The sequence below is a fragment of the Anas acuta genome, chromosome 8 (genome assembly GCF_963932015.1).
Source record: "Anas acuta chromosome 8, bAnaAcu1.1, whole genome shotgun sequence".
NCBI classification, from domain to species: Eukaryota; Metazoa; Chordata; class Aves; order Anseriformes; family Anatidae; genus Anas; species Anas acuta.
The window spans coordinates 23300682-23318911 of record NC_088986.1 but is presented as its reverse complement, the minus strand read 5'-3'; the positions used below and the strand labels follow the sequence as shown (position 1 = coordinate 23318911).

Here is an 18230-nt window from a genome sequence, read left to right as displayed (position 1 = left end):
GCATAACCCAGATTTTCAAGTATCTGATGGATTATTCAGTTAGAGCATAAGAGCCTCTTTTTTCTTTTCTTTCCTATTAAATAAAGAAAATCGGACTTTGCAGGATTCATTTCACAATCACATCTCTTCCCTTCTTTTATTGAGAGAAAAAACATTACAAAATACACCCATATTTTTCCATTCATGCTCTTGCCATATCTTCCCATTATTCGGTTCTCTCACTGCACTGATCTCAACAGTAGGTCTAAAATAAAGGCATCTTAAATATAAGACTGTGTGAATCCAGAAATGTCTGCAGTCAGAAAGCTCCATTAATCAGCTGAACAAAGGCAGTTAAAAGATCAGCGATGCAGATACGTACATCTACTGCAAATGCATCAAAATGAGGCAACAGGAGACTTTATGGAAATGAACTCAAAGTCAGTGGCAGTGTTGAGTAGCTGTACTGGAATGTTAACATCCACAAAATTTAATTTCATTATATCATGCAGGATGTAATTTTTATTTTTTTTCAGAATAAAGAACTAAGTGCTGTCCAAAAGCTTAATTTTACTCTCTTCTCCCTCCTCATGAGGAAGAGAAGTCACACAACAGAACATCTATCTAAGTAAATGGAAGTAATTCAGTAGCAATTTTTTTCTGCACCAAAAGGAAACATACTAGAAAAAAATCTAGCTACTAATGAAATTTACACTAAGCCTTAGTTGTCTCTGGTGAGCCTATTACTAGGACTGCTCCACAGAAGAAATTTTCTGTCTTTCAAGCAGATATGAAAATGAACAATGAATTATTTGTTTACATTAAAAAGAAAATCTTCATTTCCTATTACAAAAAAAAAGGAAAAAAAAGGAAAAAAATCAGCCTTTGCAGACTGAAAGAACATATAGCTGACTTGCAAGGAAGGCTTTTCAGTTTCCGCCTCAGACGTGCCTTCCTTTGAATCTTTCCTACCTGCTTGCTTTACTAAATCTAGTGAAGTGAGACACAGATGAAGGAATCAATAGTCATGTTGTTTATGGCGGCGCTCCTATTAAGCCTCAGTATTCTTGGATAAAATGAGTGCTGCTGCACCGAGGAGATCAAAAAGCTTTGCCTGCTACCACAGTTCTGCGACACAGCCAAATCTCATCTCAATGCCCCATGACTTCTTTCAGCGTAGTCATACTAACGCATTTATTTGGCATTCAATATACAACAGAAAGTATTTAAATTTAGGGGCTAGTTTTACTGCATTTTTCACAGTACTACAGTGGCAAGAACGCCTCAAAATGCTGTATTAATTGTTAAAAACCCAAACCTGATTTGATCAATCCCCATGCCACACAACCCTGGAGATCTGTACTACATAAACATCAGACTATTTGTACACAGACTACAAAGCACATTACAAGACAATAGTACTTGGCAGCCAAATCCTAATTTTGACATGCCCAGATCTGATTGTTTCTTTTTCACTTATCTGTGTGCCTACAGGACATCCTTGAATTATAAGGATTAAAAAGGGTGCCCATATTTGTTTTTAGGTTGCTAAAATTTAGCAAGCTAAACAGTTACATCTCACATACTTGATTATTTACAATTAAAATGAGTTCAGTAATTCCACCCGCTTACTTCCCCCCACTTTTAACATGCCCATTTTGGTACCAGTTTTATTAAACTGCATCCATCACCTCGCAAGGATGGGATGAGAAGAATGCTGAACTGGCAGAGGAAATTAGAACAAATCTAAATCTAACCCTCACTGGCAACCAGAATGGAGTCAAACATGCTGGAAGGACACTAAATCAGGTGCCCAACATCACTGTGGGCATGGGTATATCCCACTATTTCTCCCCCAGAGATGGACACTCATTTTGAGAGTTGGTTAGTGCACCATGCTCACCCCTTCCTAAGTTCAGGATGCATAGTTTTACGTCAGCTTCTCAGTTGTTTCGTGTATGTTGTTGTTGTTTTTTAAAGTATCTGGTTGTTCTTGCACTGACTTACCTTACAGATTTATATAGGCAAACAACTCTTGTTTTTGTGTGCACTTTTTTAGTATTTTTAAATTGTTTTTATAGTTGGAGAGTTGTGTCACTAAGTTTTTGTTTAGAAATAAGCTTCCATCTCTGCTCAACTGTCTCACTTCCTTGACAGAGTCCGTGCCAACATAAGCTAACACAAAATTCTGTAAAATGATAAAATCAAGGCATACATGCAAAGGAGGCCAAACTAAGGCAGTATGAACAACCCTGCAAATTGCGTAAGAGTTCAGTTTTCTTTTGTTGTTTTGTTTCTTTGCTTTTTAAAATCATAATTTAACTAGAGTATTCAAAAAAATGGTTTTCTGTTCTCAGGCCTAGACATTATTTCTCTTCCTAACAAAAGAAGCTGAGCTGCTCAAAATAGAAATAGACTGTCCTAAAATTCTGTGCTTTAAAATGCATTTACTCAGCATGTCACTGAGAAAAATATTACTAATATTGAAATGTAAAGACAATTCCTGTTAGCCAAGTTTCAAGTTGGCCATGTTTCAAGTTGATTTCCTACGATCAGACTATTTGACTTACTCTTAAGCAAAGTTTACATTTTTTTGTTCTACTAACCAAACAGTTCATGGGCAAGTAATACAAGAAAGAGTGTTTTCCCTCACCCCGTCCAGTAGAAAATTCACTTTCAGGAAGCAAGTAAGATGCCTTTATTAAGCCCCAACAGACTTTATCCACCCTCAAACTTCTGTTCCCCTCACCATGATAACCAAACCGTAACTAATTGAGATTTTAAGGAAGTGGGGTAGGGAAAGAGAAGTCAGCCAAACTGGTAATGCAATTTGCTGAGGATGAATACAGGGAAAGGATGTTTTAAAATAACACCACCAATACTTGTAAGTGCAACAAAGTTCTACCCTAGCTCGGAAATTTTGCATAGAAATTATATGAACACAAAGAAGCTTACTTGCATGTTTATCTGCCAATACAATAAGTGTACTTGATATGTCTCTTCTTCTGTAGAAGCACACCACCTTTGCTTCCACATTCCCATTGGCAGTCTGAAAACGGACAAAAATAACAACTGATTAGAAACCAAAACTTGAACTGTACATACTTAATTAGAAAACTTCATAAATAATCAGGAATTTTGCCACGCAGGCTGCCTAACCACCTTCTAGCATACTCCAGCTGCCCAGACTTTACCTAAACACTACCTCTAGTGGGATCCATTCTAGAGAACAGGATCAGGTTTGGCCCTTCACTCCCAATTGTTTCTTCAGGCTCACCATTTTAAGCAGTTACAGATTTTTCAAGGGGTGAGAAAAATCACTTACCTGCAGGTACAGCATACCAACAAGCCACTTTGCTACTTTCCAGGTGATGCCTGCATTTAGCAGAATGCACAAGCATCTTTACAATCCTAATAAAAGTAACTGTGAAATATAACAGAACTCAGGTTTAGGCTGTTCTCCAAACTCAGTAGGACAGCAGAAAAGCAAGAAAGAACACAATCATTATTGCTCTCACAAAAGAAGTTCCATAATGCTTCCTTTCTCTGACAGCACTGGCAGGTAAACAATGACCAACACAAGAATCATTCCAAAAGGAGAACAAAGGAAGCTGCACCAGGCAATAAACTCTACACCAGTGGCAACATACAAAGAGGTCAGAATTTTTGAATGGTTTGTGATTTATTTTTTTCCTTAAAACTCTTAAAATGAGATTGGTGATGAATTTCTTGTAAGATGATAGCTGCTGAATTATGAAGCTGGCTTTATACAGACTCTAAAGGAAGTACACCTACTGGTTTGAAACTGACCCAGCCAACCTATTGTTTCCAAAATAAGTCAATAAATAATGAAAATGTAACTTAAAAGAGTTGTCTCCTACTATTGAAGAGTCCTTGAAAACCAGAATGATGGCACACAGTTTAAGAAACTAGAAGACTGAGATACGAATTCCCCTCCAGGAAGTCTCCAAAAAAGGTAGTGGACCAGCAATCTGTCCACAGGGAAAGAAACAAACAAACAAACAAAACTGATATACACGCTTGTTGCTAAGTTGTAAAGGGAGGAAAAAATTTTTATCTCTGATAACAACAGTTTTCCTAACACACACAGACACAAAAATCAGAGAATACATACACGCACAAATGTTTTCACTTGCAGCCTACCAGTTTTTGTACAGAACCTGTGGAATTTCTATCCTGTTCTGTTAAGTAATCAAGAACTTTTACATTTTGAGGAAATACAACACAAAAGCAGGAGTCATCTTGCAGCTGTCTGTGTTTTAACGATGTCAAATTATGCACTTCGGTTAATTGTCTGGCCTTCATTTACAGTCAGTGAAAACAAATGCAGGTTAAGATATGATTCATTTCAACCTGAAAGACCCATTTCGAAGAACAGGTCAGAGAAATTACAATTTAAGCAAGAGTTGCTCTAAATGAGAGGTCCAGGCTGAAAGTACCATTATTTTTAAAGAGGGGAAATGGAATAAAGGTGGGGACGGGACCGACCCCACAAGAAACCCCCACACACACTTCAGCACCCTGTAACTGATGGAATACAGCCACTAACATAACATCCCATGGATCCACTGGGAACATGTTAAGGAAGTTCCTATTATTTCCTTAATGGAAGAGACACAAAGTGTTCTGTAAAAAGATCTACGCTAAAAAGAAGGGGTTACAAGGATGCCCTAAACTTCAGGTTCTTTGTCACATTGATACATTTTCTCCTCCAAATAACTGTTTCAGCAAGGCATGTTTTTCCATCCCTGTTGGCTGAAGAAAACACCCTATTTTTAGGCAGTTAATTTAAATTCAACACCAAAACAGCAACATTACACTCCTTCTGTATAGGCTGTAAAGCACACGCTGGCATTAAACCTCAAAACGGTGTGTTTAGGACACAGCTAGTGGCTTCAGATCAGGCTTCCCTCCTCAGCCAGGTAAAATTTCAGCATTGAAGACTTCAGCTGGCTTCCCACGTGCAACCCATCATGCCTGCTTTTTAAATCTAAAGAAGGGGAAATCTGGCAAACGAAATAATACACTGACCCAAAGGACATCTAAAGAAGACAAAAGTCTGAGGAAGCACATAATAGCTCCAACTTTTCCTGTTGAGTGACACTCCCCCAAGAAAAAACAAACTACAAAGCTCTCCATCCTCCTGGGAAGTTGTTATTTTGTCTTCCTATCGCATGATCTGGGCACAGAATGGAAGACCAGGAAAAACCTCCTGCCCCATAGGTGGGCATAATCACCTTGAGAATGACCTCCAGTTGATGCTCTGCCCTTTCATGCCAAAGGAGAACAATCCAGCAGGCCTCAGAGTGTTTCAGAAAATTATCACAACAAAAGTATTTTAAGCTACTAATTACCAGAGAACTGCTAAAGATTTGTTTTGATTTTAATCAAATCAAACAGATCATAAATTAAATCAGCTTCAAAGACTTGATGGCAAAAATTGTTTACCTTATTGAGTTCTTCTATTCTTCGTATCAAATATGGGTTACTTGAAGAGTTTTCAAAGTAGACGTAATCTGACAAAAGAAAAAAGATTCTTTAAAATACGAGCTGCTAAAAATCAAATAAAAAGCCCACATGTATACCTGCTAAAGACACCATACCAAGTTAATTTCTTGCCACAAGCAGCACTTCAAAATGTTCCCACTGTCCCGGATTTTAGGCGAGGAAATACAAAATCCATACCAGTGTAAGAAACAAACATGGGTGCAATCTGAAGACCATTAACTCTCTTTCCAAAACACAGAGCTCTATTATCTGCCTGTACAATGGGAAAGCAAAGCATATGATGGTCTGTCTCCCCTGATCAGGTTATTCCATTTTGATCGCAGTGTTTTCTTTATTTGCTTCCTTTTCTTTCATCCAAAAATGCAGCCGCAACACGCTATCCTTCCTCTGCCCCCCAGCTCAGCTTCATCACACAGCCCAGTTACTTACTCTACAAATTGCTCCATTCTTTCTCTCTTACCTTTTCTTCTACTTCCTGCTCTTTTACACCCACATTATCCCGGAATAACCTCGACAGAACTCTATATTGTAAGCCAAATAGGTCAGAAATGCTCATATTCAAGCAGGATAAACATCTTCAACCAGAGGGCAAGAAGGCAGCTCTTCGCTAAGGTGGTGCTGTCACAAAACCCTCAGAGAGGCACCAAGGAATGCCGTATGAATAGGTCGTCATTGCTAAACTCCAAGCTTTAACACTTCTTCTCACAAAAACAGAAACAGAGAGCCTTGAGCAGACCTGTCTTTTGTCAGCCAGGACTCCAGAAGCAAACCTTCAGCGAGGTGAGGAGAGGACTGAATGCAGCCACCCTTGGGTGCTGGCCCTGGGGGCAGTCTTGACCTGCCGCGGTTTTCTCATGCGCTCAGCTCTGAGAATGATCCCTCCAAAGATATTCTAGCCGATTTAAGACGATTTCCCTTCAGATGTCCCAGTTTATTTGTATTTGGAGCAAAACATCCATCGCCTTCGGGGCTCCGCTCAGGTAATCCGCTGAAACGAGCACATTAGCATGACCCTCCACTGCTAAATGGGTGTTTAGCGGTGCTAGCCCTGCCTAAATAGAGACAACTACTTAAGCTGTTAGCTTCAATCTTCCCAAAATGCCTCCTAAAAGGGCAGAGATGGATGCTGTTAACTCTTCCTCTGGGCTGGGGAAGAGTCAGCCTCCAAAAGCTCCTCCCCAGCTCCGCCACAGAGCTGGTTCCTCTCAAAGGCAGCTTCCCTTCAGGTTTCGCACCGGAGAGCAGGCTAAGGAGGCCAGGCAGGCCGTGGTTTGTGGAAAAATAATGTTCTCAGCACCCTACAACAGCCAGGAGCTAGGGTCTGCTGGGGTCTGCTGCCCACTGCCAGCCAAGGGGCTGGACATCACCAGAAGCCACACAACCCGATGGGTATGTGGCAGCTCCAGCAAACTGCTGACTGAAATAAGTGACAGACTGTAAGGAATTTACACATTAGGATCAGAGGGGAAAAAAGTTTTCTCCCAAGCAGAAAGCCTCCCCTAGAAGGGCACAGGGCCTTCATCTGCCCTGAGGCAGCTCCAAGCTCGGGGGCTGCTTGAGGACTCCATGCCCATCCCCTGAAGAAGGCCAAGTTCCCTCATACTGCCCCCTGGCCACCCCCAAAACCTCACTTCAGGTACTTCTGCTGAGACCAAACACAAACTCATAGCATTTGTTAGCACCCTGACTGAACAAACGGAGCCTGAAGGAATGGCAATGGCAGCCCCCAACTGGAAACACAACCCCTTTACTTCCAGGGGTTTAAAGTGACCATCACAAACCCCTGTAGTTCCTATCACTTCTCTAACAGCTCTTCTGAGTGTGCAACGTGTGCATGTCCACACCAGCACGCTTTCTACCTCAGGTGAACATCCGTGCAATTTTTCAGTTAACTACAGTTTACTGAGTGTTAAAATCTGGCGTGGGAATTTAAAATAAAGTTTATCACAGACCAATGCCTTATAAATGGCTATTTCAGGTTGATGTCCAACAGTTTTGAGTAGTCAAATCCAAAAAAATCTGTTGTTTTGCCAAGCGCTAGGAGCGTCCCCAGACCTGTGCCCCATCAGCGAGGGCACGCAGCCTTACACAAAGCAGCACACTGCTGGCAGAAAGGCAGCGATGAAGATGTCCCACAGGCATTCCTCAAGAGCAGACACATGACAGAGTGTAAAGGGGTGTGCTTAGGCCGCTGCTTGATGACTTCATCACAAAATGCACGGCCCAGTACTTCCCAGCCACGTCTGAGGCTAACTGCACAGCTGCGTTAAGCACCTCATGGGGACCCGCTGCCCATCCCTCGAGTTTACCTGGAGAAGGGTCCCTGCCTCTCTGCATGTAGCGCAGAGCCCACTGCAAGGCACATGAAACAGAATATGTGAGCAGAACAGAGAGGAGCGATTTGCATTTTTTTCATACAGACTTTAAATACTTTCATCTAAAATTAAAACGCTATCTTGCGCAGAGAAATGCTCCAGTTGCTCGGTGTGCCACACATGCAGCAAGGAAATTGCGAGTTCAACAAACCACTCTCCAAAACGATAATGCTTTAGCAGGTGAGAGCACTCCTCTTAACCTCTTTCACGAGCAGCAAAACCCAGCCAAGGCTGGCTTCCTACACACTGGGATTTAAAGGAGGCACAGCACCACGCTCCATCAGCCCCTATTCTCCAGAACTCCTTTCCCCCTGAGCAACATTTCCCCTTCCTCTCCAGCCTCTTCCCATGCCATGTAAATGCATCCTTCTCATATTGCACACCTAATATGATTAATAACATTCCCAGTTTGCTTCCAAGACAGCAGCTATGTCTGTAGGTGCACAGAGACACAGTGGCGAGCAGAAACCCACCACAGGCTCCCAGCAAAGCAGTTGTCGATGGGAGGCATCCTGTACGTGCACAACTGCCTGTCTGTGCCGTGGGCTGAAAGAGAGGATGGGGAAAGAGACCAAATTAACAAACCTCTAAATAACAGGAAGATGCATGCATCTCAAGTCCTACCACAGAACAGGAAGGAAAGAGTACACTTAAAAAAAAAAAAAAAAAAAATGTCTAGGGACAGAAGAGTAGAGCCTGAAAAAGAACAAAACAACAAGTCAGACCTTTCAAACACAACAGGCTGGCTATCCTTGCCAATTTATCGGCCTTCCTACCTACATGATGGAAGAAAAGACGAGCTTATCTGCTCCGCATCCCACAAGCACAGCATGCTTCCTTGGAAGCAGCAACTGCCACAAGCACTTTGTACCAAGCCCACCCCTCAGCAGTCAACCACCCAGACAAAGGCAGTGGCTCAATCCCACACCTGCACAGCAGCTCGCAGCTTAAACTCATAATCCCTGAATTAATCAGCCATGCATCCACATCACGACTGTAATTAGCAGCATCGCTCTTGCGTATCGTGCAACTCTCTACAACCAGGCTGAAGCAATGACTGAGGAGCGTGGCAATATCCCAGGACAGCAAGGACCATCACACTCCTGCCACAAACTCCAAGCTTATTTCTTCCTTTTGCTTACACTGTTACAGAAGTAGCTGCGTCCCTGAAACAACCCCAAAAGCCTTTCCATCCCCCTGCTTTTTTTCCCTGAAGATGAGATAATACACAACTTACTAAAAAGCGATGTTATTATACAGATACTGAACTGCCGAGCTAGGATGATGACCTACAGACCAGAGAAGATGGAAATATTCCACAAAGGCAGTAAAATAATTGTTCTCAATTAGCAATAAATACAACGCTTTCTTTTTGCTCACACATGCTTTTAAGACATCACTGCAAAATTGCTTCCCCCTCTGCCCTCTTCATGTCAGCTGTTGATTAAGTCTACGTTGGTTGGCAGAAAAGAAAACCAGAAGGGGGTACTGCAAAAGGAAAGAACACGCACTGTCTAGAGGTCATATATTTCTAAGATTAAGCTATGTCTGAGCTACTTAATAACCTTACAGGATTTTAGGTGATCAAGTTGCAAAAATGCCCAAAAGTATTTTTATCCTTCCCAACTTGCGCTTGCCTTTGAGGCTACGTGTGCTTTCTGAGGACCTGGCTGCGCATTCCTCACCTTGCCTCCTGAAATTCCCCTTGCTGTGTGCCCTGCGTTAGCCTGCAGTCCTCGGGAAGCAAGGGAGGCTGAAGCCTTCCTTCCTCTTCCCACACTCACTAGTGCTGCTTGGTACGATGCGAATTTCTCGGCACGTTATAAATTAGCAACTCCAGGGTTGCAAACATCTCCTCTGCCCAATGCACAAAGCTGCTGCCCTGAATTGAAGATGAGCACCAAGAGAGTGGATGAAGCTCTGACGACCTGGTTACTTTACGACCGAACTTACGGGAAATGCATGCCTCCTCACAGTCTGCATTTCCGCATCGATTTGGGGTTAGTTTCTTTACGTAAGCTTCAGTTTTCAAATTATTCAGCAGCTCGCTCCCGGAGCTGTCGATCACCTTACAGTTTGGGTGATACAAAATCTATCGTGGTCTATGCTTCTGTGAAAAAGGAGGCAAGCTGGAGAGGCCAAGCTGCTCACAGCCTACGAGCCCAGCAATCTCACCCAGGAGACCTCAGGTCCCACTGCCTTCTAGCTGCTGAAAACCAGCACCACTCAGAAGGTATCACCCCACGAGATGTTTGGTTTCAAGAGGTAGTTTCAAAAGAGAAAGCCTTACCAGCAGTGTTTTCATTACAGGAGATGCAAAACTGCAACAGCTGTTTCTGTTGCTAAAAGGACGAGGCGAGCCAATACACCTAGCAGCACAGAGCAAGCAGATATTTACAATTAATTTCTCTCACAGCTCGACAAAAGGAATCACGGATACTCTGTCAGCACACGTCCAAGCACGCTTTCCAGACAGCAGCACCGCAGGCATGGGATGTGCGTGTTTGCCCCAAAAAGCTCCTTGAGCGCTGCCACCACCACGGCCCTGCTCCAAATGGGGTGGAAGCAGAGCAAAAGAGCACACAACCTCTGCAGTACCAGCCGACATTTAGCAAGGGACTTGGCAGAAGTGAGCACCACCTCCTGCTGAAATCCCCACAGCCAGACAGCAAATCCTCATCGAGTCGAGCCGGGAGAGGCAGCCCGGTTAAATCAAGCTAGCTGTGCTCTTCTGACCAAAATGACTAAGTCAAAAGGCTTACGAGGACAGGGATCGAAATAAATCACCCTTGTGTGAAATCTTTAACCGAGACACTCGTCTCACAAGGCGCCGTGCTCGCTGGAAGAGCCCAGTGCTCACGTGGCGTGCTCCTGAGACGAGCTGCCCGGTCTCGATAAAAAGGCTCAGGCAGAACAAAACTGGGAAAAACTACTGAAGCGACAAGCCTCCCTCGCTGCTGAGGAAGAAAGCCTGGTTTTCTGCAACGGATCAAGATTAACAAACCACTGCACCACTTCCTCGGGCCTGAAGCCTGCAGTAAAGTTCCTAGATAGAAATGAGCAGCGACACCCGGCTCAGGGAGCGTGCGCCCATCCAGAACAGCCACAACCCTGCCCCCGAGCAGGGCCACCATCCTAAACAGCAGCAGCCTCTGGCAGGCAGTCAAACCTTTTAGGTCACTGCCAGGTCTAGAGACATCGCAAACTCTGCTGGACAAGGCTGGGGTGGCTCCACGCACCACCAAGTTATCCTCATGGACTTGTTGCTTCTCAGAGCGAAGCCTTCCAGAGGAACTGCTGCAGCCCTGCCCTTCCCCTCACTGCTTTCTTACTGCAGCCTGCTTGGATTTCCTGGAGCAGGACCCCTGGGTTAGCTCCCACAGCTTGCCAGGTGTGGGGGACACCGAGGGCTGGCCGACACAGGGCATTACACGACCACGCTCCCTCCAAAGAGGCAGTGACGTCTAGTTAATTACACGCTGAAGTTACACACACAGAGAAAATCTTCATTTACAATGCTGTTTTGTCATTATGTTAACTTTGTTTCTGCTTTTAGCCTCCTGGAGGGCATGCAGGAGGTGTAACACAAGGGTGCCTGTACGGCCCCAAGCCTATAGGGACACGTGAAAAATACAACAAACTCCGTATTAAATACATCAGCACATCGCCTGTGTGCCGGGCACTGGTGGTGAGCAAGCACACAGCCTCTCCAGATTCTATCTGCTCTGATAATATGCTGTAAAACATCCCAAAATGACTTTGAAGACGTACATTATGTATACAAGGATATACAGTGTGCTCAGCTCGACTTCCCCTTTTCAACCGTTTTCCAAGAAAAACACGACTTAAAAGAATGCTGGGGCTGTAAGATGAGTCAGGATACGTGCAAGGAAAAGACAGCTCAGTTTCATTTAATAAACTAAAGCCTCTACTACTGCCTATCAAACCCCAAGCACGCATCTACATCCATATACATGCAGGAGCAGCTCAGGACTGCTTTGTACTAAAGGAAGTTGAGCCTCACGTATTCACAACACATGGCAGAAGTCCATGTTCTCACTTTCACGCTAACTTCTGCTCTATTTTCAAGCATAAAGCAGAGCACAAGCTGCCATCCCAGCCCCCACCGGTGAGGATAAAGAAGAAACTGGTTAATTCATAAATACCCAAGTACTTGTTGCCAAGTCCTCACGAACCACGCACCTGTGCAAAGGTGGGCAGGAGCTAATAAGCTGTGTAAATATCAGCACTTGGTCCATACTTAACACCGAGCCGGCGTGCTTGTGAGGAACAGGTGGCTGATTTTCCCTCGGTCTGTTAACCCACCTCTCTTCCACGTGCTCAACCTCTTATCTCTAAAGGTGAGTTGCCTTGACGAAGGTGATTAAAACCCTGAGTATCGAGAAGCAGGAATAGGTTTTGATCTCCTCCCCTGAAGAATTCCCAAGCTGTAAAATGATCGAGCAGCACGGATTACGTACACACATCAATCCTCCCCACTTGCCTCCAAAAACCCAGGTTCAAAATTCCCCAAACCGTAACCTTATGGTAGGAGCAACCCCGTGCAAGGTCCCTGTAACAGGGCTATGGGTTATGCACACACCCATAAAAAATACAAACTCTTCTCGATGAAAGCTCTTCTGAATCGACAACAGGTACTGAAAACTAAACCTGAAATCCACTCCAAAGGGCCTGTAAGGTTCCAAACAAAAACACATATCCGCCACAGAGCTCCTTCCTCAAGGTAAGAAATAATTCTCTACCTTTATGGAGCAAAAAGTATCTGTTTTAATGCCATGCAACCTGCTTGGACAAACTGACAGTCGCTTGATCCAGTTTTAAGGATGAAACATTAAGGGATTTGGAGCTTCCCAAAGGTTTTCTGCTCTTTGTTTTCTGTCATGTCAAAGGAGGGGGGGGGGGGGAAGAAAAAAATTCCTGTCCAGCTACCTCATCCTTTTTTTTTTTTTTTTGTATGAATCTTCATGAAACAAGGTTTATGCAACTCCATTATCCATGCATTAGTTCTTCTCTATTAACTCCTGAACCCTTTGTTCACTTTCAAACATTTCGCAGAGGAACAGAAGTCTCAAAGATAATTAAGTTCTGATCACCGGTCCCTATCTGAAAAACGGAGACACTGCAAACTAGGAGTGAGGAAGGTAAGACAGACAAAGCTACGAAACGGTTCCCATTTCAGAAACAATTAATAGCCTAGACTTTAAAGCAAATCCCTGGAGGCTCCCCAGCGTTTGGGGGAATTACCAGAAGTGCTCGCTTTCTTAGGCACCTCCCAACACCACTACTGCCAGGGCTGTTCGGGGCAGGTCCCGGGCTCGATTAACTTCTGATTTGATTCATTACGACCAAGTGCATTCCCTAAAGTTCACTGTCTCCGCCAAGGAAGGAGGCAGGCACTCTGCTAGCAGCAGAGAGCTACAGACCTGAGATCTTAGCTCTGGGCAAGGCACGGAGCTTGTACCTGAGGAAAAGGTGGTGGATGGCAGAGGTATGTCACAGGTCCTGGCCCTGAGATGAGAACTATGCCATGCCGAAATAACCACTACTGGAGATGCCAGCTGAAAGGGAGACTGTACAAACAAGACTCGAAAAGGGAATGGGCAAGAAACCTGGGAATAAAATTGAGTTTCCAGAGTACTTCCCCAAGGATGAGGAAGCAATTCTGCTCCTAGAAACCAGCTGTAGGGCAGCACAAGGAACCTCATCCCAACCAGTTCCCCCCATGCCCCAGCTGTAAGCGAGGCCTGTTGCATGCAGCACCAACCTTCGGGTTCACCAACTCCCTGCAGGACGACAGCACACGGGGTATTCCTGGAAAAACACCACTGCTCTCCTGCTTTACAGCATCTCGGGACACAACAGCAATCCTCTGTTCTGTGTTACCTCTTCTGCTGCTGCACGTCCCGAGGATGCAGCTCTATGACCACTTTCTCCAGGAGCAGTTGCGAGCCTCTCATTTCAGCCGGGCCAGTGCAGCTCTTTGTGGGGCAACGCCACAGACCTGGCCGTGGAACGAGCCCAGGGTTAAAACCAAAAATCCTGCCCAAAAGCTGGTTTGTAAGGGACCACCAGGATGGTTTAATTTACAGACGAGTCACTGAAACACTTAATAGATGGAGAAACCAGGTGGAAGGGAACTCCTTGGGGGTTCTTCTGGAGGGCAGGCAGGGGAGACGAGTATCCTCAAACCACACCTTAAAACTGGGCTGCTCTTGCAGCCAAGAGAACAGCCTGTCCCACTGCGTCCCTCCTTGCTAAGGGCAGGGAAGAAAAACTCTTTTCCAAGAGACAGAGACTCAGGCAGTGCTGATGATCAGAAGAAAACAGCTTCACGTTCCCTCCAAGTATCCCAAGAGCTGCAAAACAAGAACCTCTGAAGTACTTGGACAGGGAGTTTGCTATCACCCTTTTGAAACAAAACAAAAAGTTTATTGGTGTGGGCTGTTTTTTTGTTTTTGTTTTGTTTTTTTGTTTTGTTTTGTTTTTTTTAAAGAGCAATGCTTGAGTTCGGTGAGCCAACATGAATTAACTGCTTGGGTCACAGCATGACAGCCTACGAAGTGCAGGAGCAGGGTATCGGTGCCAGACCAAAAACATCATGGCTCCACAATGTAAGACACGGTCCCAGTATAAATTGCTGCCATAGCTTTGCAGATGTTTCTTCGTTTAAACAGGAGTGCCAGTGCAGCTGATTCACCCCCCGCCCTCCCGTACCACCCCCTCGAGCTGTGCCAGCCTCGCAGCTTTGGATGGCAGGAGCGAGGCACGCACGTGGGAAACCCAGCCAGGAACTCACCCGGTTGAAAAAGCTGAACTGAACCAAAGCAGTGCCCCGATGTGCTTGGCCACGCCGCGCTGAGCTGCGTGAGCCCAGCGCCGAGCACCCGCCAGCAGGCGCTGCCCGAATCGACGCCGCTACCCCCGGCAGCAGCCACAGGAACCGCCTCGCTCGGCTGCCTCGACTTTGCTCAGATGTTGACAGCTTCACCCTGTAACAACAAGCCCCGTGCTAAATGGGGAATGGTCCGCTCACAGCACGCTGGCTTCATGCTTGGTCGAGTGTCAGCCGTCCTCTTCCTCTCACACAACGTCCCCACGTTAGCTGGGGCGCACCGTGCGTGGTTTATCAGAGCCCTTACCACGAGCTGAGGCCGATGCAGATCACATCTGGCAGCGCAGGACCAGGACCGTGAAAGCACAGGCACCATCAAGGCTAAGCAGCTTGCAAGTAACACGTGGAAGAGACAGGAGAAGCCTCAATTTTTCTTTTTTTCCCTTGCAAACTCACTTTAAAGCTGCCAACTAGCTTCTCCTTATCGCAGTTAACCTCGTACATCAATGACAAGAGAAATTATCTCGAGAATGCTCCTCCTGCTTAAAGATGATCCAGCCAGAGAGCCAGAAAATCAGTCTGCTTGCTACGCAGCCCGAAATCTTCACAGGTCCTGCACGGGTCCTTCTGGAGGCGACTCCTCCTGCCGCCTCCCTCGTGCCAGCGCACAGACGTGGGGTTGGTTAGGAGCACCAAAAAGGAGCAGGTGAAGCCTGCAGGAGACCACGAGGAAAACCTCATTCTTCGAGACTGGAGCTTCTCCTTACGGTAGCGTGGGGATAACAAATTGAGAAAGCCTTCAGGTTTGCCACAAGGTACTGCTCGCCCTGACAGCCCGTGGGCACAGGAGGTCTGTAAAAAAAATGACAATTTCCCACGCCGGCAGCAAACCAGACAGGGATCAGCAGCAGTGCTCGAGGAGCCTCCTCTGCTCAGCCAGGCCTAGGTCTCACCCAGCCTTCGGAGTTTATAGGTAAATAACATTTTTTGGGAAGGTCGAGCTGAAATCTCAAGTCTTTTGTGAAGCAAACGAAGCAAATCAGAAGCAATTCGGCTATTCTCTTTCCAGGATGAATTCTTCACTGAGATTCCAGTGGTTTCAGCACATCTTGAGGCACCAAACTGCGTTCAATCCATTAAATATCCTCCCCAAAAGAGCAGTGTGTCAGAGGAGCAGGAGCAGCACAAAGCACACACGGCATTTCCTGAAGCTCCCAAAAACGGCGCTTTTTCCCTTAAGTTCATCTTAGGCTTTACAGTCGCTTTAAACAAACTTGGCGAAAGACAGCAAGAAAAAGGTTGCCACAAATATTCCCAGAGTAAATTTTGCCATGCTTGAGTATCCAGCACCAGTTTTGATGATCTTGCAACGCATTAAACTCCCGAAACGGCCACGCTGCATATCCTATAGGACAACACGAGGACCTTCCCTGTCTGCAACTGGGAATAAATTAAATTATTCATCTCCGCACAAGAGTTCGACCCCCTCTGAACCACAGTTCCTTTTAAAATAAGTTTGTTGTGTCTTTTTTTTTAAATGTGAAAAATTCTTCAATGTCTTCCCCTACTGAAACGCTTTCTTACACATTAAACAATTACAGGGGGAACTCATTAGTTCTTGTTAGCGACAGAGCCCAACAGCCCAAATTCGGTTTTACGAGTTGAGGAGGAGAGGAGGAACCAAATGGGACTTTAAAACACGCTTTGAAGCAGGGCTTCTTTGTATATTAGAGCTACAGCTGCAAGCTGTGACATCCTGAAAACCTGGAACTGCAGTGCCCTACAAAAGCACCTTTCCCAGCTACTCCAGTTACCTGAACTCCACTGGAAACTCGGGCACGACTGGTAAAAGTCTCGGCCAGCAACCTCCTTGGGAACGTGAAAAAAATCACGATTTTGGAAAGAAATAATATCAGTGTAAGATCCTGGCCCAGAAGTGACGCTGACTTCACAGATCACTTAGAAGAGGCGCAGAACTGGATGGAGGCGACTCCAACAGGTTATATCCACTTTCAAGCAACCCCAAAGTACTCGGGAGTAGGTTAGAAGCTGAACTAAAAACATTAACAACCACCTTATCCTCATTAACAACCACCTTATCCTCTTCTTGTGCATCTCTCCCAGGAGAGATGAGGTGGTTTTATTTGTTTAAAGTTCAGACATTTAAACATCAGAAGTTGCTGCTAGAAAAGCAGCAGCCAGGCACAGGTTGTTCCCATTCACACACAACCCAAACCTCACTAGGAGAGCCATTTTCTCACGGAATTACAGAAAAGGAGGGACTTATCAAGCGCCTTCGCTTATCAGGTGTCTGTCATCCACCACCGCTGGAAGGCACAACAGGCAGACACGGCCGACGGGACGGAGGAAGCAGCAGGGGAGGAGCGCTGCAGCTCAGCTCGGCTGCCCACAAAACCCAGGGGCGCAGCCAGCCCCCAGCACCCCGAGCTGCCAAAAAACACCCAGCAGAAGCCCCCTACAGACGCCGTCCTGCTGGGACAGGGATGGGAGAAGCCACATTCCCCCGCGGGGCAGGAGCTGAGCGGGTGCTCGCCAAGGGCACGTGGCTGCTCAGCCCCACGGAGCGCACCCACAGCAGCCCTACACATCAGCTGGGCACGCCGAGGCTGTCTGGCAGCTCCACATCACACCGCAGTTCTTAACATCTTTCTTTCATCAAAGCAGTCCCGCTTGGGGGAGAGGGAAAGGAGGAGTGCAGAACATCAGATGAATTTTGGTGTAGCTAGGAACAGCTAAAGGAAAAGGTGAAGGAACCCAGCGGCCGAAATGGGATGAGTTAGAAGCCGCCCTATATCCTTTAGGACCACCAACTGCAGAAACCCATTAGTAAGCTGCGAGAACAAACTCATTTTTATTACCTTTAGTAGTTATTTAATACCTCTCCCCACTAAGCCCACTCTCAGCTCAAGTTACCTTCAAACACCCAACGTCAGCTCAAAGTTAGAAACTGAGCAAAAAGACTGCTCACCCGAGCCTGTGCTCCTGGGGCAGCACTCCCACTAACCCTCCTGAAAACCCCAAATACCCACATGCTGATAGTAAAGAGGGACAGAGAGGGTTTACACGTGCCCCTGTACTTAAATTATCTGGATTATGTGCTTTAGGCCTAGACTCAACAACGTGCACCTTACTAGCTCTGTACCCAAGTTTTTTTTAACAGGAAAAGCACAGAAAATTATTCCTGACATCACTATGATGCCAAGAGGACAAATTCAGCCACCTGCAGCAGCTCTCGGGCAGTACTATGGATGCCAGGAGCCACGAGAAGTTTGGATTCCAGGCCAAGGTATGTAAATTTGGGGGATGGTTACGCTGGAAAGAGAAGCATGCCCGCAGCACGGACAGGCACACCAGCGTCGGGTCTAATCCAGCCGCCAGTTATGGGGGAACCTCAGAGCCCACGCGGGGTCAGAGCATCACTTACCCTCCATGTGTTGGATTCAGGTGGCACACATGTGCCTGACTGACCTAGG

The 18230-nt window shown here is 45.7% G+C and overlaps 1 protein-coding gene across 4 annotated transcripts in view; it reads right to left on the bottom strand.

The window, feature by feature from the left end:
* The window catches only part of MTA1 (metastasis associated 1), an 80537-nt gene that overhangs the window by 58297 nt on the left and 4010 nt on the right, over positions 1-18230 (bottom strand). For all 4 annotated transcript variants that reach the window (XM_068690849.1, XM_068690850.1, XM_068690851.1 and 1 more), the window contains exons 2-3: positions 5449-5516; positions 2935-3028 (exon numbers count right to left, since the gene is read on the bottom strand). In XM_068690849.1, coding sequence (XP_068546950.1) covers positions 2935-3028; positions 5449-5516 — 162 coding nt within the window. The remainder of the gene's footprint in view (positions 1-2934; positions 3029-5448; positions 5517-18230) is intronic.